Consider the following 20,079-nt stretch of genomic DNA (forward strand, 5'->3'; position numbering starts at 1 on the left):
AGGGCTGGTATTTTATGGCACCCCTTAATCTGGGATAACAAAGCCCTATGACCCAGTTTAGCAAGCAAACTATGCACTAGATTTCAGCTTCTTTGCAAACTACACAACCATGGGTGGCAGTCCCAGGACACCGTTTCATTTGTAATTCTTTGAATGGATATTAACTCATTCCGTCATGCTACTGATATCATAGGACTAGGAGGCAGGGTCTGCTTTCTTTTAGCAATTTTGACTGCTTCCAGGCCATGACTTTTTTTTAATAAAACCTTTTTACTGAGGTCATGATAATTTATGCTTTGATCCTCATGCAACAAATGCTTTCTCCTCTGAGGCTCATACCACCTTCTATACAATTCTCTTCCATTCTTCCTTACATGATCTATTGACCTCTGGCAAATTCACTGATGATACTGGCAACTCTGGCACCAGGTTCTCTCTATTCAAACTCTTGTTGTCATCCTAGAGTTTAAAAATTCTCTGGCCTCAGTTTTGTGAGCCTCAAAACCAATGACTTTGGCCTTCACTATATTTCAGCCACCTAATATATATTTTTTCCTCTTATATAGCACCTGGTGCATAAGTAGTATTCAAACATTAAATCCTCACGTCTAGATTTCTTTTAATTTGAACTAGGTTGTCATTCAAAAATGCTCCACTTGTGAAATTTTAAACTCGAAAAGCCCATCCTCTGACCACAGTAAGTTATTCTTTTGGCTTTCCCGCTCCCTTACTTCTACTATACCTCCTGTCCAACCTTATTACTATCTCTAATAACTTTTCCTTGTGTTCTGAGTTTGCTGATCTCATTTAAACTTTACATCCTTCATTACAGAGCCCCAAGTCCACAGGGAAGCACTTTTTAAACATTCTTTTAGCATCCTTAAATAGCTAGCACCCTTAAATATCTTTGTCCCCATGCCTGTCTATTCCATATGACCTAAAAACCTCCAACACAGGGGGCCGGCCCGGTGGCGCAAGCGGTTAAGTGCGCGCGCTCCGCTGCGGCGGCCCGGGGTTCGCTGGTTCGGATCCCGGGCGCGCACCGACGCACTGCTTGGTAAGCCATGCTGTGGCGGCGTCCCATATAAAGTGGAGGAAGATAGGCACCAATGTTAGCCCAGGGCCGTCTTCCTCAGCAAAAAAAAAAAAAAAAGAGGAGGATTGGCGGATGTTAGCTCAGGGCTGATCTCCTCACAAAAAAAAAAAAAAAAAAAAAAAAAAAAAAAAACCTCCAACACAGATCTATACAATCATTGATCTGTAAAGTGTTATTAAAAAAAAACAAAAAACCACACAACCATTACAAACTGACAAGACTTCAAAATTTATGATATCCAATTTCAGCAGACTTTAATACTGTTTAGTAATGTGTCTCCAGGTATTTCTTCTCCTAGTCCCCTTAGTGGTTATAAAAAACAAATATTCAGCTACATAGGGCTGAATAGATAATGGTATATTCATACCATGGAATACTACCTACCTATTATTTTGGTAGATGAAGACTTATTGAAGTCTTTGTGATAGATTAAATTGAAAAACAATAATAAAACCTTATTATAGTATGACTCCATATTTTGTTTAAAATAATGTACGTGTCTGAATAGAAAAAAATTATAGACCAATAAACACCAACGTATTATAGTGCTTTTTTTGAGAAGAGATAGCACTACAGGTAGTTTATCCTTGTTTGTTTATCTGTATTTTGTAATATTTTGTTTGCTTGAAATTAAAAGTATCTGTTCCAGGTTGGATGCTGGGTTACCAAATTTGACTATAAACATTGTGAAATGGCTACTACAACGTTTTGCTGCTGCTCCTCTACAAGCTGAATCCATCCCTCACCCTAAGTTCCACCAAGATTTATGGGATAGGTAGAGAAATTCAAGGCAATGACAAGATCCCTGATATGGCCTGGAAGCACCCTCTCTCCAGCATCCTTGATTTTCCTCTACCTCTCAGGCCAGTAATCTCAACCATGGATCAATGCTACGTTTCTTCTTTGCTTTGGCACCTGGGCTCCTGAGTGTTCCTAGAAAGGTGACAAAAGCAGGAGGACTAGCAATACTATGAAAGTGTTTTTTTACTTTCCTGCCATGGCTGGCCACTCAGCCTTGTCAATCCTCTTACTTGGTTCATTTCCTCTCCCACCCCGGCTCAGGGACTATTTCAATTCATTAGTGTTGTTAAGCTCCCCAAGCTCTTCTGCAAGCAATCTCGATTTATTAATGAGTAAATTGAGGCTAAAGGGCATGACTCTTTCAATTTCCTCTCTGATACCAATTCATCCACAGTCATATCTTCTTATAGAAAATGAAAACTTTACCTTCTTACAGAAAATGAGTTTACTCCTTGTTCAAGACCAACCAATCCGTCTAGGGGGAAATGCCAATACTTTGTTGGTATTCCCTTTCTACCTCCTTTGGAGTCCCTCTCAACGAAACACCACCACCACAAATCTCTCATAATGATTAAGAGTCAATACACAGTCACCATCCTATCACCTAATTTGTATTTTTCATTTCATATCCAAACCACATATACACTGTGAACTACTTTCCATCCCTCTGTAATCTGTGTTCTGCCACCCAAAACTCCAGTGAAACTGCTAGAAGGGTATTAAGGACTTCCTTCCTGTAAAATTCAGTGGATACTTTTCTTTTTCTAGACCTAATTATAATCCTTGATGCTCTCTATTCCTTTGGTTTCTGGGATATTGAATTCTTCTGCTTCTCTGCATACCTTTCTAACCACTCTTTCCTCATTCTACCTTGTGGACTCCTTGGTCTCTGCCTGCCACTTAAATGTTTAATGTTCCCCAAGGTCATTTTCCTAGGTTACCTCACCGACTCTGAGACTGAAATTACTACCAGTATGCTGATGATACTCAAATTAGCATTTCTAGCCTAGGTATTCAGACATGGCATGTTCAGACAGCTCTCTGAATGTTACAGAGGCATCTCAAACTCAGGAGGTCTAAAAATGAACTCACTGTCTTGGTACCAAATAGATATTAATAAATGGTGTAACCATTTATCCAGTTGCCAAAGTATGTGTCTTGGCTTTATTGCAACCTTCTACCAGAAAACTGAAGATGTCTGCAGAGCTTTCTATGAATTGATAAACTTGTGTAAAAAATAAATCAAGAACCTACCTTAAACTTTATTTTTGGCTTTTGTGTTTCTGTAGAGACCTCTTCTTTTTCTGCTTCCTGTTCCTCATCAGAATCACTATGTGAGTCTGATGATTTGGACTCTTCTAGGGTGCCAAGTGACTTTTCATTGACCTTACTAGAAAGCAGATCGCCAGAGTGTGGAATGAAATCATCAGGTTTTTCCCATCTGGATTCTATTTAACACATTTTTAACAGTTACGTTATTTAATTACCAATTCTGTTCGGAAGCCATTCCCAATATAATGCTTCCCATCCCTGACGATATATTATTAAATGATGACATTGCACCTATTTCACACTATCACTTGATCAAGAAGATAATAAATAAGAGTTCTCACAGCTCTTGCTCTCATATCTTTCAGAAATTAATTTCAAACAATCTGGATTCACTAGATGTATTAACTACAGCCCCAAAGGAAAGAGACTCAAGAACTGGACAATACTTTCTAAAGACTCTCACGATTTACCTGAAACCAATTTCAGGAAACATTTGTGATAATCAGCACACATCAGATTTCCTGGAATTTATTTATCACAAATATTTCCTGGGATCCTCACAAAGTGAAATCTACTGTGAAGATCTGAATGAATATAATTTGTCTACTAGGGGAAAAAAAAATCTCCATTGAACTCTACTGCCATCCAGTGGTTTATCGGGCTTTTAGTAAAACAACAGCATTTCTAATTATCTTGCAGTTATTCTCTATTTTTAGTTTAATAAAAGAGACAAGGATTCTAACATTTATTGTCCAACTGGGACAGTTTTAAGAGTGAAAGGGGCTCTGTTAATAACTACATTGGTCCAGACATAAACCAAAATTGTTGAGGGCAAATCAGTATGTATAGTCCCTTATTAATATAGGGTACTTTCCAGCACTAATAAAAAACATTATTTCCTTGTCTATATTTCACATAATTAACAAAAGAACTTTCAGAAATAAATAATTTATTAAGCACCTACTATGTATTAGGCACTGTTTTGGGAACTTTATAGACACCTAACCTTCATGACCCCACAGAGTAGATATGATCATCTCTATTTTACTTAAGAGCAACTATAGGCTCAGTGACTTGCCCACAATCACACGGCTGGTAAGGGAAAAAGCTGTGTGTTGAGCTCAGATCTAACTCTAGAGCTCTATCATATTGCTATATTGTATTTTATCTCTATAAAGATTCAGTATCTCAATTTTACTAAGGTAGAACCATTGCATTATATTATTTGTTAGGCTAGGCATCTACTCAGAGGTTAAAAGGGCCTTTTCCTCCTTAAAGATTTAATGCTATGTAGAGGGCTTGGGATAGTAGGGAAAAAAAAAAACCCTCCCAAAGATATACCAATATTTTAGCTATTTTGGTAAATTTAATTGCAGTAGAAACCAAGTACAATTACTTGAACACCAGTTTTATGAAATTAAATTAGATAAAATCTTAATTTGAAAAACTTGAATAGTAATTAGGTAACAATAATTATGCATGTTTTATAAATATTATATAACTAAAACATCACTAAATTAGTAAAAGTGAAAATTTGACAATTTTAGCCACTGCTAAAATAGCTTCAGTTTTGTTTTTTAAAAAAGCAAAAGGCAAGTTGAATTAGCTGATTTGTAAGATATCTTCCAAGGTAATCATTATATTTCTAAAATAATCGTGATAAAAATCAGTAATGGTAGAGAAAGTAAAAATAATTCTCTTCTTAAAATTTGTCAGTGCAGTATCGAGAATAACAACGAGCAGCAGAGTATATTATATTCGAAAATCTTTTTGCTTTTCCATTGTATTTATGTTTTTAAATTACAAAAAATAATACATGCTTGCTACAGAAATATGTTTATCACTATACTAAAATTCCTGAGGTCAGATAATTCTTCAGCAGGCTAATAAGCAGTTTCAGGTACAATTTTAGACAGGTAAGGTAATCAAAGGTAACGCTTACCTCCTGTTTCTGTATTGTAATAATAGGTATAACCATCTTCGCTTAAACCTTCTACCCAAACAGTCTTCACTGCTGTCTAATGGGAGGAAAAAACCAGCATAAACTGAAGATAATGAAGCGCTTATATATTAGATAACTAAGGCAGAGTCAGCCCCCCTATCCTTTTCTCTTGACACCTGGGAGTTAGGGGTGGTGGTACTGATCATGGCCAAGAAGCTTGGTTTGTGTTAATCATGAGCCAACTTTCGGGGAGAGAATGTCTCACCTTTGAAGCCAGGAACAATTCCTTGCAGATGGGGATGGGGACAGGGACATGTGATGGCAACTGAATGCAAACCAACTAACATTTGCCCTGCATGGAGTTTTCATGTAGACATTACTTTTTCACCTCCACCCAGCCTTTTGTTAGCAGAAGAAATTATAGGAAGGAACAAAGTGTGTATCGGGGGCTTATCTGGAAGTAAATTTGCTTTACAAAACCCTACAAACACCCCAGAAGCCAATCACTTTAAAGAATAAAGCAAAGACACTATTAGTGTGCTTCAGTTACCTTTTTTAAGTTTCCTTGAAATCCTTCAGGTTTCTCCCACTGAGATGCTTAAAGCAAAATACATTGCATTTATAAATCTTTTTGCTTCAAAAAAACCCCAAAGTTTTCCAAAAAAATTAATTTGGCAAAAATTTACAAGATACTCAACGTGTTCAAAACACTACAGGTCTATAGTTAAAAGCATACAAAAAAACAACATATATCCCAGGAGTATTGTGCAGAAGAATACATGTGAATGCTTTGTAACCAAGAAGAAAGGACAGAATGATTAAAAGTTACTGGTACTTCCACAGGAATTAGTAGAGCCAGGTAGGGCTTCTCTTAAAGACTTCATGGAATTCAGGCTTGATAAGTTTTGAAGGAATGAGATGGCCTTTTGACATCTTGGGGTAGGGGAGAGTGAGAGTTGGAATGAATAACTCAGAAGAGGAACAAGATGAAGTATGCAGGAATTAAAAACAAGAGAACAAGAGTATATAAAGTAGGTTGGTGAACAAAGGAAGTACGCAATAGGCATTAGAAGGGAGAAAAGACATAATTAATAGATAGCTTCTATGTAAATTTCAGAAAGACTTTTAATCCCTAACATACAATCATTTATGATTCACTGCTGAACTATAACACGTACTTCACTTAAGGCTCAGTGCAAACTCTGAGTAACTGTTACCATTTCTATGTAGTCCAAAACTAATGATTCTAAAGATCATAATAATTGTAATAATACTTGTACCCCAAGATTTTCTTCATGATTAACTCTCTGATCTCATTTCCTATCTTCCTGATCATTCTTAACTTTTTTTCTGGCTTTTCTTCTATCCATTCCTTCAATAAAGGTACTATCCACCCTTTTTACCTATTGTTCTCTTACTCCTTATGATCTCATACAGTCACGTGTCACTTAACAATGGGGATACATTCTGAGAAATGTGTCCTTAGGCAATTGTTCTCGTCGTTGTTCTAAGATCATAGACTGTACCTACACAAACCTAGACGGTATAGCCTACTACACACTTAGGCAATATGGTACTAATCTTATGGGAACCACTGTCGTATATGTGATCTGTCGTTGACCAAAACGTCGTTATGCAGCGCATGGCTATACTCCTAAAAGTTAACATATTAATTATCTACATTCCCAGACTCAATTTATCTCCCTAACGCCAGATTCTAATCATCAATTAGCTATTGAAAATTGCCACGTTAATGTTCTGTAGGTACCTCAACCTCAACATATCCAAAATTGAATTAATGACTAACTCACTTAAACTTATGGTTTCTGTATTTCATCAAACGGCATCATCATCCTCCCAGCCCTCCGAGATATGGCCCCTATTTTTCCAGCCTCTTTCTTTTGCCATGACATTTTCAAAGAACTGTATGTTTTACCTCCACCATATGACTGTTTCCCAAACTTTCAAACCTTTTCAGGTTCATATTATTCCACCTGTCTGGAATGCGTGCTGTACCCTCATAACAATCTTTTTCAATCAAAATACTTAAGGAGTGTCTGCATCGTGCCAGGTGCTAGGAATACAAATGGTGAGTAAGATGACATCACTCCTCATGTCTTCATCCTAACTTATAGATCAGCTCAAAAGTAATTTCTGTGATAACCTCTCAGATCCACATAATCACAATTAATTCTTGACTATTTTGAGCTCTTATATAATCTTAATTATAATTACATCTCTTACATTATAGCACCTTAAAATTCCTCCTTGTATCATGCTTAGTTGTTTATTTCTGACAGTAAATTTTATGTTTCTGGAGATTAAGATGCTACATAAATGTATAATAAATGCATTTATTTATCTCAGAATTTATATGGAACAAAAATCCCAAATACATTTAGTTTTAAAAGAAAACGGGGGGGGGAGGGCAGCCCCATGGCTTAGCGGTTAAGTGTTCGCGCTCCGCTACTTGTGGCCCGGGTTCGGATCCTGGGCGCGCACTGACACACCACTTCTCCGGCCACGCTGAGGCCGTGTCCCACATACAGCACCTAGAGGGATGTGCAACTGTGACATACAACTATCTACTGGGGCTTTGGGGGAAAGAAAAGGACGAGGATTGGCAATAGATGTTAGCTCAGAGCCAGTCTTCCTCAGCAGAGAGAGGAGGATTAGCACGGATGTTAGCTCAGGGCTGATCTTCCTCAAAAAAAGAAAAAAAAGAAAATAGGGGGCTGGCCCGGTGGTGCAAGCAGTTAAGCGCGCGTGCTCCGCTGCCACAGCCCGGGGTTCGCCGGTTCGGATGCTGGGTGCACACCAACGCACCACTTGGCAAGCCATGCTGTGGCGGCGTCCCACATAAAGTGGAGGAAGAAGGGCACGGATGTTAGCCCAGGGCCAGTCTTCCTCAGCACAAAAAAAAAAAAAAGAGGAGGATTGGCAGATGTTAGCACAGGGCTGATCTTCCTCACAAAAAGAAAAAGAAAACAAAAAGACGTTTTTGATATTCTTAACCAAAAAATACCACTGTACATTTTATTATAAATTGATATCCAACACATTAATAGGAGAGGGAGTACTTTGCTAGGTCAATCAAGACAGCTACACAAAAAAGAAAGCAGTTTCTGGTTCCCAGTCTGCTTTTGGATAGAAAATCTCTTCCACAGAATATTTTATTTCAAGAACCCCTACAATTTGCAAAGTGGATCTGAAATGCCTTATTTCCATGTAAAATGCTTTATTTACCCATAGCTCACACTTTTGGAAGGTTTTATTGAGAAAACATAAGTGATAGTTTATTTGTAAGGAACTCACTATTAAGACTTTAACTAAGTATGACACTGAGTCACTATGAGAAGGGTACTTTTTTAAAGGGCACATAATTTTTTTACCATTGTGGCAAAAATGTAAGTCTTTCATTGTTTAAATGTTCCAATATTAAACAAAAGTCCTAACAGAATAAACTGTCAGTAATCATTCTCTACTAGTTCAATGCCTAAATGACTTACCTCCTGTGATAAGATCATAATAGTAATGGTAACCCTCAGAGGTTATGCCTTCTACCCATCTGCCCTTTGAAGGGTCTTTTTTCCTTTTCTTCTTTTCTTTCTGCTGATTTGATGCAGAGGGGGGTGGGATAGTGCTAGTTACTGGTGATACGCTTGGCTCTGAAATTTCTAAAGAAAAGATGAGAGAAAGGGGAAGAAGGCAATGTAACTTTTTTTTTTTTTTTGCTGGTATAAAACATTCATAATGTTATTTCACCAAAACCCTGACAAGATTCTTTTGGGAACTGACACATTATTATAAAGTTCCTTTGGAAAACCAAACATACACAAATATCCAGGAAAATCATAAAAAAGAAGTGATAAGGGGAAACTAGTACTACCAGGTATTAAAACCTATTCTAAAACGATGGTAAAAAACACCCCAGTAGTGTAAAACTGAAGCAGGAGTAGGCAAACATGTGACTGAAACAGAACAGTACAGAAACAGACCCAACTGCAGATTCCTGGTGTTATTAGAGGCAAAGGGATCACTTAATAAATGATGTTGAACTAGTTAATTATTTGGAAAAAAAGTAAAGCTATTCCCTACTGCCTGGTCCCTCCCATGTTTTTACACCAATTAAACTGCAGATCAAAAATATTTATGAAAAGAGCACAAAGAAAATAATGTTAAATTTGACTACATAAAAATTCAAATATTCTGTATGGCAAAAATAAAAACAAAAAATATATATATACAAGAAAGACAAATAACAAATATTTGCAACAAATATGACAGAGAGTTAATGTTCCTAACAAAGATCCCTTACAAATCTAATATTCTAACAGAAAAATGGGCAAAAAGTACAAAGGTAATTCAGAAAATTAACATTTACTTTCACTTATATTCAAAGAATGCAAATAAATATAATTTTTTTGCATTAGATCAATAAGTACTGAAAAGAACGACCAAGTCCAGTGTCAGTCAGTCTGATCCATCAGGTATTTACATGGGTGTGAAAAAATGGGTAGTTTTTATGGCTTTACTTTTTTCTAAAGGATTGGCCAGTTATTCCCAACATGAGTGTGTACATGAATTTTATTTCTAGTGAAAGTGTAAATCAGCCCAACGTTTCTTGAGACATGTTGGTATTAGCTATCAATATATAAAAATATATTCACACTTTGATTCTACAGTCTCACTTCTAGAAATTGCACCTACAGAAATAAATGTGAAAACATGCATGCTTAAGGATGTCCACTGAAGTATTCTTTCTAAGTGAAAAACTCTAAGCAAGCTAAATGTTACTCAGGAAGAGATTAGTTAAATAAGTTACGGAATTTTTATGGCATTTTATACCCTTTATTAAACACTTATTATAAGTGGTCACTGTATTAAGCAATTTATACCATTATGTTATTTAATTTTATTACTAAAAATCAAACGTCGTAAAGCTAGCAAGAGGCAATTCTGGTTGACTCCAAAGCTTGTGCTCCTAACCACTCTGCAGCCACTAAAAATGATGTATATCCTTAATTATTTAAAAGAAAAGATGTACAGGGTCCGGCCCTGTTAAATGCGTGCACTCCACTGCTGGCGGCCCGGGTTCAGATCCTGGGCGCACACCTACGCACCGCTTGTCAGGCCATGCTGTGGCGGCGTCCCATATATAAGTGGAGGAAGATGGGCACAGATGTTAGCCCACGGCCAGTCTTCCTCAGCAAAAAGAGGAGGATTGGCATGGATGTTAGCTCAGGGCTGATTTTCCTCACACACACACACAAAAAACTCTTTAATTTATATTGCATTGTTGTCCCTTTAGAGGCATATATACCCTATTTTTACGAATATATAGCTTTATCCTCGTGGAAATATACCCCCACCTTTAACTAACAATGTCCACGATAGTATTTTTAAAGTTTGGTTATAACTGTTCTTATTTGATGAGGGCGATGCTAATTAACTTAACTGTTATTCTGCTTAAAAACTTAATTGAAAGCCGTTTTTATTAGAGAGTAAAGAATACCTTTCCATGTAGACTATCCCAACCATCATGCAAGATCAACAAGTGAGATCTGCTATATGCCTGGTTTAAGGACAGTGGATTTGTTTTGGAAGAAATGCTCACAGAAAGTTCCCAACTTAAAGCCTAAATTCAATGACAACATAGACACATTCTACTTAAATAATGCCTTTTATTTGGACCTGAGTTATCCTCAAACCCTCAAATTATTTACCTTCTTGCTAGCGAGAATGTGGTGAAAAGAGAACCTTTATACACTGCTGGTGTATGTAAACTGGTCCAACCACTATGGTAAACAATATGGAGGTTCCTCAAAAAATTAAAAGTACATCTACATACAATCCAGCAATCCCACTTCTGGGTACATATCCAAAGGAAACGTAAGCAAGAGTTCAGAGATATATGCACTCCTATGTCTACTGCAACATTATTCACAATAGCCAAGATATGGAAACAACCTAAATGCCCATCAATGGATGAATAGATTTAAAAAAAGGGGGTATATAAACACGATGGCATATTTTTCAGTCACGAGAAAGGAGGATATCCTGCCATTTCCAACAACATGGATGGACCTTGAGCACATTACACTAAGTGAGATAAGTCAGACAAACTGTGTAATCTCACTTACATGTAGAATCCAAAAAAGTCAAAATCATAAAAAACAGAGAGTAAAATGGTGGTTACCAGGGGATGGAGGGTGGGGGATAAGACTGATGTTGTTTAAGCATACAAACCTGCAACAAGTAGTATATAAGCCATAGAGATCTAATGCACAATATAATGAATATAGGCAATAATACTATAATTATGCAATATGATAAATATCGCTACAATGGCAATCACATTACAATATATAAATGTATCAACGTAATGTTATACATCTTAAGCGTACACAGTTATATATAAAATATATTCAATAAAAAAATTAAAAAGCAACAAGAAAAAAATTATTTACCTTCTAGTAGTAAAGTCACTTAATTTGTCCACAAAAGGCTAATTCACTATAATGCAACCATATAAATAAACATGATTCATAGTTTTGACCATATGGATAAAGTGAACTATGGTTTTAATGCAAGGCCTATTTTTTAATGAATAGCTCCTTTTAGCCAAATAATTAGAATACCTAAAAAACTCAAGCGTCTCTGAAATGAATCACTGACAGAGCTAGCACTAGGTAACCATCAAGGCAGAATGCCTGCTGTGAATGGAGGTGTTAAAAGATGAAGTTTACAAAGCAAAACAAAAGTGCATGAGAAAAGTCCCATAGTCTAAACAGGGCTATGATGCAAGGTAAAAACACTAAAAGTATACCTGACCTTGAGGGTATCATGCTAAACGAAATAAGTCAGATGAAGAAAGACAAATACGGTACAATTTCACTCATATGTGGAAGATAAACAAACACAGAGAACAGAGTAGTGGTTACCATGGGAGATAAGGGGGTAGGGGAGGGCAAAAGTGGTAAAGGAGGACATTTGTAAGGTGACAGATGGAAACTAGACTTTTGGTAGTGAAAACAATGCAGTCTATATGAAGTCAAAATATAATGATGTGCATCTGAAATTTATATAATGTTATAAACCAATGTTACGTCCATTAAAGAAAAAAAAAGACTCCCAAAAAAGAAAAACAAAAAAAGAGTATACTGTGAGTGTATAACCTCTTCATGGAAACAATAAAAGCTCACTAAGCATGACCTCTGAGGTTACTTTTAAAACATGCTGGCTGCTTCCTTACCTGACTCTAAGCCAAGCCTTTTCAAATCCTCTTGGTATGCTTTCAGGGCAGCTGCCTCCATTGCAGCAAACTCCTTTGATGCCTTTTCTTCTTCCTTTGCCTTATCCAGGCTTTTCTGTTTAATCTATGTAAGACACATATAAAAGAGAAAGCTAGATCAAGGACTGATATTTACATAGAAAAACTGGCAAAGAAAGAAACAAAGTTACCTCACTGATCCTCTTTGCCACATTTTCCTTATGATTCTTTCCTCTTTCATGAAATTCAACACTCTTGAAAATGAAAAAAAGAGAAAATACAAAGGAAAACTACATAATTATCATAACGTTCACAGTAAAGTAACAGTAAATATGGGAATGGAACCTAACAAAATTGAAACTAAGACAAACGGCAGAAATGATAAAAAAAGTTTTAATGAAAATTGGCCTTTTTGATGAAATGATGCTAGGGAACTGAACCACATTATTTATTATTATGCCCTCTGACTAGGTTTCCTTTGGGCTTAAAATAAACTATGATGACCATATTAATGGAGAAAAATACAAGGTACTCTTGATGACTAATCTAGTGAATATGATTGTAACGAGGACTCAAACAGGACATGAAGCCAAAAGAGGAGTGGAAAAACAAATCTTAACTTCAAGAAACACCTCTCAACATAATATGTCAAAACCAGCAAGTCTCTAGAATTTGTACTGCTCTATTTGTTACATTAGGTAAGAGACATAGAGAATAAACAATGATCCTTTGACCCTTATTCCTCCAAATTTGGAGAAGGGTGGACATTAAAAAATTCCTCCTAAATAGTAAATACTTGATACAATATGGTAATGACACAAAATATAAAACTCCTGTGTAGGACAATTTGGCACTATCTATCAAAATTAGGCTGCTGTAATAGAGAACAAAGAAGCTCCTTATACATTGATGCAGAGAGAGCTCCAGAATATACTGTTCAATTAAAAAAACAACCAAGGTGCAGGATAGAGTATATACTATGCCACCTTTTATGTATGTTGGAATAAGAACCTCTATCTGTATATACATAGAAACAATGGAAGGATAGACAAGAAAATGAAAAATGTGGTAACCTCTGAGGAATGACAGAAACTGGATGGATAGGGACAGAGATGGGTGAGTGAATGTTATTACCTATTTAAAACAGCCAGAAATGCTCCCTAAATCACAAATGTCTGGTTGTATGCAATAAGAAATTTCTGGTAAACTTGACAAAATAGATTTTGTTAATCAAATTTTATATGATGCATAAGCTGAGCTATTCTAAAAGTACTACTATGAATTCCTCTTTAAAGTGTGACTTTGTAAAGAAATGTTCATCCTCTGTTTTTCACATATTGGGTTTCCTAAAGTTGATTACACCACACAAAAAATACTAAACACCCATTCAAAAATAAATTAATTTTTGTTTCTAAGTAAAGGTTAAATCAGTGTGTATTAGCAATTCAAGAAGATGAAGAAACACTATCCCAGAAGAGATTATTTACTCTAGATAACTCAAAAAATTCACTGAACTGCTTGGGTACCTCCAAGGAAGAGAGACTATCAGTGATTTGTACAGGTTTAAAAATTTGTGACACTTATTTGTAAGGATGGCCTAAGTCAAAAAACATTGTCAAGGGCTTTAGCAACTATTTAAAAAGACCAAAAAACACAACAAAACCCAAAAGAAAAATAGCCCCAAACTCCTTGTAGACAATAGTAAATAATGTCGGCCCTCATGTCCGTGGGTTCTGCATCCGTGGATTCAACCAACTTTGGATCATACATGCTAGTCAGTTGAATCTGAGGATGAGGATTATGGAAGGTCGATTAAGGGACTTGAGCATCCCAGGATTCTGGTATCTGTGGGGGTGGGGGGTGGGCTGGCACAGGCAAGTGTGTCCTAGAATCAATCCCCCAGAGATAGGGAAGGGTGACTGTAAATGTCTACCAAAGAAAGAAGACATTGTTAAAGAAGGGGTTACTATTCTTTTGTGCATCCAACTCCAAGGAGTAAAAAGGATATGAATATATATTTAAATGATACCCTAGCGTTTATGTACTATGTACATAGTACTATCACATGCATGACAGGGAGGGAAAAAAAAAAAAAATCAATGGTGTTGCTTTTTGTTTTATGTCTTAAAGGCTGAATCTAGACTAAGAGATACAGTTAATTATGTGCTTAACAGAGTTGCTATTTTCATACTCCAAGACAGAAGTAATAATGTTTTTTCAAATTTAAGCATTTACAGATATAAAGCTCTGCATCAAATATATTTTTCTCTAGAGCAGAAAACATACAAGAAAAACTACAATAATGTTTCCTTTTACATATTAAAGGCTTTCCACTTTTACTTGGTATGTGACAGTATTACAAACAACACCATCATAACGTAGGTGTTTCATAAACATGAGATTACCCATGTCCTGAATGTGACTGAAGGGTCACAGAGAAATAATCTGGCTTAATATATAAACAAATCTAACCTAAGGAAAAGGAAGAAGCCTCATGGCTTTCCTACAAGGAATGAAAAAACAATACAAATCTTTCAATGGTCTGAAAAATCAAGAGCAATGTATGTGAAAGTGCTTTGTAAACTCTGAGTGTAGATCAGAAACGAATACTTCACAAGAATACAATCGTATCAGAATCTCTTATAGTGGAATTATCATACAGGCCTATTATCCGCTATCCAGCACTTGCAGTAATCACAGAATTTCTTCGGTTGTGACTTCCAGTAGTCTGCCCTGAAAAAGGGAAAAACAAGTCTAAGCTTAATTACAATTTAAAAAGGTAAAATTTCGTATGCTTCACCTCTTCTTAAGAGTTTGAAATACTATTAAAAAAGAAAAAGAAAAAAGAAATACTATAAGCCCCTGCTACTGAATCTTGTCTTGTTACACACAGCATCCTTATTGTTTATCTGACTGAAGCAGTCCACTGAAATTCTGTTGCCAGTAAAGTAGAAAAAGTCTGCACCGGATTTAAAACTCCCTTAAATACATAGTTTTTTCTTAAGAAAAAAATTTCTCATTTGTTTCTGTCATCAGTGTGAAGAAATAAGAAACATCTTAAAGAAGATTATGTATCCTTTTTATTCATTTCTGGCATTTTGGGAGGTTGCTGTAATGGAGGCCTGAAGAAACTCATCAAGTTTGCTTTAAATCGTTATTTCCACCAAAAGGACAAAGCACGAGGCTCCTCTGGTGGGTCCTCCGCGACTATCAGTTAATACAATTTGTTCTTGAGCCTCAGGGCAAGAGCGAGTTGGAAACGCCCAAAGACCTCTCACCCGGCAAGACAGAAAAAAAAAAGGTCATCACGCTACCCAAGGCTGCCCGCTCCAGCAGGCGGAGGAGACAGCGGTGGCGGCAGTCCAGCCCTAAAGTTTCACATTACCCCACGCTTCAAGCGCTACAAAAACGAAGCGCTTGCGACCCCCGACCACGTAGGCGGAGGGAGCGCTCCGTCGCTTCGCGGGTGGCTGTCCAACCTCCACTGGCCGCCCGCCTCCCTTCCGAGAGCCCGTGCTCCACGCCCCCAGGGCGCCCTGCGGGGTAACATTTCTAGCCCGCCCAGAGAACCGGCCCTGCAGGTCCGGGGCCGGTCCCGAGCGAGTTAAGAGCCGTCACGCCTCCAGCCGAAGGCGGGAGGAGGGGGTGGCGGTGGAGGGAGAGACCCGGCGGAGACAAGGCCGCCCAGAGAAACAACGCCTCCTTGTTCAGAGCCTGAGACCCGACTCACATGACTGAACCAGCCGCTCCGCGCGTCGCCCCTGGGTCCGGCTCAGGACCGCGTTCCTCACGCGGAGCCACTAAAGGCCCGGCCCTCCGCGAGGGCCACCGGAGCCTCCGAGCCCGGGCACCTCCCTCTTTCCCCGGGACCAGTGTTCCACGGTTCCCAACTACGGGTGCCCACACGACTCAATCCGCGTTCGAAATCTCCTCCTCCTCCCCTCCCCCTACAGGGGCGGTACTCCCGGCTCCTGAGAGGTGGGGTCGGTATAAAGGGGTTGAGGTCACCGAGAAGGGGCGAAAGCGCGACGGGACGTGAGCCGAAGGACAGAAGCTTCAAGTCTCAAGTCCCCGCGTCATCCCGCTTTCTCGCTCCCTCTTCCCCTGGGATCCAGAACCTCCACCCTTACAGGCTCGCTGGCTCGTGGCCAAGGAGCTCGCGCGTCGCCTCCGCCCCGAACGCAAACAGCTGTTCCCCGAGACGTCGCCGCCCTCAACTTTTGCCAACTAGTCTGCACGCACTTTGACCAGCGGAGCAACCTGGACCCGTAGGTTGGGGGCCGTTGGCGGAGTTAAAAAAAAAAAAAAAAAAGAAAGGTGAAACAGCTGGTTTCGAGGCCACGAGTTGCTGGCCTTCGCCTCAGAACTTTCCTGAGGCGGCGGAGCGGCCCGCCCCGCCCCCGCGCCTCTCGCGCGCTCGGGCCGCGCTCGTTCCCTCGCTCGGGAGCGCGTGGGCAGGGGCGGCAGCGGCTCGAGTGGCGGCGACAAGAAGTGGAGCAGAGGCAGCGGCCGGCGCTTGCGCTTGTCAGGTGAGTCAACGCGGTGCTTCTAGCAGCACTTCCCATATGGTCTAGCGGTTAGGATTCCTGGTTTTCACCCAGGCGGCCCGGGTTCGACTCCCGGTATGGGAACGGTGTAACATTTTTAAAAACCGAAAGGGAGAGCTAACTTGTTTTATTTCCAGTGGCTCTGGCTCTCTTCCTGTCCCCTTCTCCGGGTGAGTTTGTGGAAAACGAGCATTAGTGTGGTTGTTAGTGGCGCCGTGACCTGGGCTGTGGCTCTGGGAGCCGTGAGTGCGGCGCGGGGCGGGCTGGAGCAGCGAGTGAGCTCGGGGTCCCTCTCCTCCCGCCTCGGGCCGGCGGGCTGAGCCGCCGGGACGGAGTTTCACTTTCCCCGGGCTGCCCCCCGCCCCTCCGGCTCCGGGCTGTCCTTTTCCAGGCGCTCGGGAGGTGATGATTAACTCGGGCCTCGCCTTATCTGCTCCCAGCGCCCCTCTCGGGCCCACACCCTCCTCGGCCGCCCCCTTCCGACTGTCCCAAGTGACGCGGGCGGGTCTGCCCCCTGCCCTCGGCGCCCGGGAGCCCGCGGCCCGCTCGTAGCCCTCGTTGGCCCTCCGCCGGCTGTTTACGGGAACCCCCGCCCGCTCCCGACCCAAAGCAGCCGCCTCGCACCGCGGCGTGGCGGCCGGCGAGTCCCGGTGCCCGCGGGCGCGCTTTCCCGTCCGCGCAGCTGCGGGTCCCCGCCCGATCGGCCGCGTGTCCACCCGGGTCTCCTGCAGCGGTCCGGCTCAGCCCCGCCCCAGGGCCGGCCTGCGAGGTCATCCCAACTTGACGTCGGGGGCGCTGGTCGCGGCTCCCCAAAAGTCCCCCAGCCTTAAGAGCCACCGACTTGAGTGCTTTTGCTTTGGAAGGCCTCTGGGGAAGAGAATCGTTTTTTTTTTTTATGTCCCTCTCGCAGAGAAGAAAAATACCACTATGATGAAACGTCTTTAAAGAAGAAATTTGACTTTCCAAAGGGTCTAACGTGTTGAGCGCCGCTGATAGAAAATCCTGGGATGGAGGTGGGGCTTGGAAGAGAGAAAATTGGCCGGAGACTGGGGAGGGGATGTTACAACAAAGTTTCACTGTATTTTTAAATATAGAAGCCCTGTGTTTATTACAAAGAAGGGGCAGCTGTGTCAGCAGCATGTGAGCTGTAAATGAAACAAAAGCATTATCTTAAATGCAAACTGAAATTAGAAAATGGGGTGAGCTATAATGTTTAGTCTATTGGGCCTCTGGGAGCGAATGAAGAAGGAAAAAGTGGCTCTTGTTGGGTGGGTTTCTGGTCAGTGCCATTAATAAGAGCAGAGGTTTTGGTTGCTAGTGTGTGCGTTCCCAAACTGTTTTATAATTTTAACTGCACAGTGAGTTTTGAAATAATCTGTTAATCTACTTAATCTACATGATTAAGGATTAATTGCTTTTACATCGTAAATAAACTTCCACAACTAAAAAGTTTTAAATCATCTTCATTAATTCAAATATTTGAACATTTACTCTACACCAAGCCCCATCAAATGCTTTTGAAAGTTAACTGATGTTCAGGTTCTTTATGTTAGGAGGTTATGGATAGAATACTGAATGGAATCATATGTTCTCCCCTGTGATTAGCTGTATGATCTTGTGTAGATCTTTCACATTCTCTGTGCTCTGGGTTTAGAGCCATAAATTCTTGATAATATTATATCATTCACAAACTTTAGAAAAGAGTTGCAGGATTTGTTGAGCAATTCTTGAATAGGTAATGAAAGTGGGAAAGTTTCACTTTAATAGAGTGGGATCGTGTCATTATTAAGAAACCATTTACTAAAGAATTAGGTCAGAATTTGGAGGGAAGGAAAGACTCTTCTGCCTTAATCGTCTCCAGAGAGGCCTTAACTCTTGACCTTGCGTTTTGTAATGACTTGGTATCATATTGTTCCAAATTGTGCTAAAATGGATGTGATTTTCAACTGAGCACCCAGTAATTGCAAATAGCTTTACTCTTATATACTTAAGGTATACGGAGGGGGTATAGTTTGGTGACGATATCTCTGTCCAAGAAGTAGAGTCATTTATTGCTGTGTACCAGGCGTAAGGGGATCAGGCAACATCTGAGTGCAGAAGTGCTGCAGGAGCACAGAGAGGAGAAATCAGTTCTACTCTGGGAGGAGGACTGAAGAAGAGACTTGGAGGAGAGAGTGTTTCCCTTGGACCTGGAAGAACTGGTTGGATTTCTCCTATCTTAAAGCTGAGGTGGGGGGAACAAGTATGAGGCTTGGAGAGTAGTCTGGTTGGGCAGGAGCACACAGTGCCTGAAGGGAGAGCCGTGGGAGATCAAGCTGGGATGGTAGAGGGAATTTTAACTTGATAAATTTTGACTAGGTAACAGGTTCTTTTATCAAGGGAGCGGCATGTATGTCACTAGAGTTATAAAAACATTTTTCATCTCTTTGAAAAAAACCAAACATAGTAGTAATATGTGAAAAATTCTTGTTTTAAAAGATTCAAACAATATAAAAACATGGAGAATATTTTGTGCCCGTAGTTTTTATTTTTAGCAATTGAATATTAATTTTTAATGAATAGAATGGAGAAAAGCAGTCAGTTAATTAGAATTCAGTTTAAAAGAATGAAATCTAGGTTTAAATTATGAGAATGATTTGTAACTATATTTTTATTGGTTTACTTTATTGAAAATGACCTTAATATTCTAAGACAGCTGCTAGTTACTGTCAGGAAGGCATATACCTTAAATTGGTTAAGACTAGATGATAAATTTGTAAGGATTCATTTATATGCTTGTGCCTTGTTAACAAAACACCATTGGTAGTCATGTTTTAGGTGTTCTCTGTTGGGCCTCAAAATAAATTGATTGCTACTATTAATTGCAATTAGAAGGTATGTGACAGTTCAATAAATGTTTGCAGAGATGAACACCTGTATTTAAAGAAACGTGAGAGATTAAAAAATGGGGATGGCATTTTAAAATCCAAAGACCTTATTATGGTCTCTGAGGCCCAATATTGTCTGGCCTCTGCTTACCTCCCCAACTTCATCTCCTCCCTTCTCTGCCTCTTCATTATACTTCAGCAAAACTGGCTTCTTTTTTGTTCCTTGAACATGCCAAACTTTTTCTTTTCTCAGTTTTATTTGCTCTTTCCGCTGCCTGGAA

At 39.6% G+C, this 20,079-nt stretch overlaps 2 protein-coding genes and 1 non-coding gene across 3 annotated transcripts in view; 2 read left to right on the forward strand and 1 right to left on the reverse strand.

The window, feature by feature from the left end:
- The window catches only part of WBP4 (WW domain binding protein 4), a 41,901-nt gene extending 25,615 nt beyond the window's left edge, over nt 1-16,286 (reverse strand). The window contains exons 1-8 of the mRNA XM_058548268.1: nt 16,115-16,286; nt 15,045-15,117; nt 12,576-12,638; nt 12,367-12,490; nt 8,621-8,788; nt 5,662-5,708; nt 5,112-5,187; nt 3,152-3,345 (exon numbers count right to left, since the gene is read on the reverse strand). Coding sequence (XP_058404251.1) covers nt 3,152-3,345; nt 5,112-5,187; nt 5,662-5,708; nt 8,621-8,788; nt 12,367-12,490; nt 12,576-12,638; nt 15,045-15,117; nt 16,115-16,116 — 747 coding nt within the window. The 5' untranslated portion in view covers nt 16,117-16,286. The remainder of the gene's footprint in view (nt 1-3,151; nt 3,346-5,111; nt 5,188-5,661; nt 5,709-8,620; nt 8,789-12,366; nt 12,491-12,575; nt 12,639-15,044; nt 15,118-16,114) is intronic.
- The window catches only part of ELF1 (E74 like ETS transcription factor 1), a 108,291-nt gene continuing 104,468 nt past the window's right edge, over nt 16,257-20,079 (forward strand). Inside the window, exon 1 of the mRNA XM_058548261.1 lies at nt 16,257-16,913. The gene's annotated coding sequence lies outside the window, so the exon portion shown is untranslated. The remainder of the gene's footprint in view (nt 16,914-20,079) is intronic.
- TRNAE-UUC (transfer RNA glutamic acid (anticodon UUC)) lies at nt 16,944-17,015 on the forward strand. The gene has a single exon. It is a non-coding gene; the product is annotated as a tRNA-Glu (tRNA).

The sequence above is a fragment of the Diceros bicornis genome, chromosome 9 (genome assembly GCF_020826845.1).
Source record: "Diceros bicornis minor isolate mBicDic1 chromosome 9, mDicBic1.mat.cur, whole genome shotgun sequence".
Lineage (NCBI taxonomy): Eukaryota > Metazoa > Chordata > Mammalia > Perissodactyla > Rhinocerotidae > Diceros > Diceros bicornis.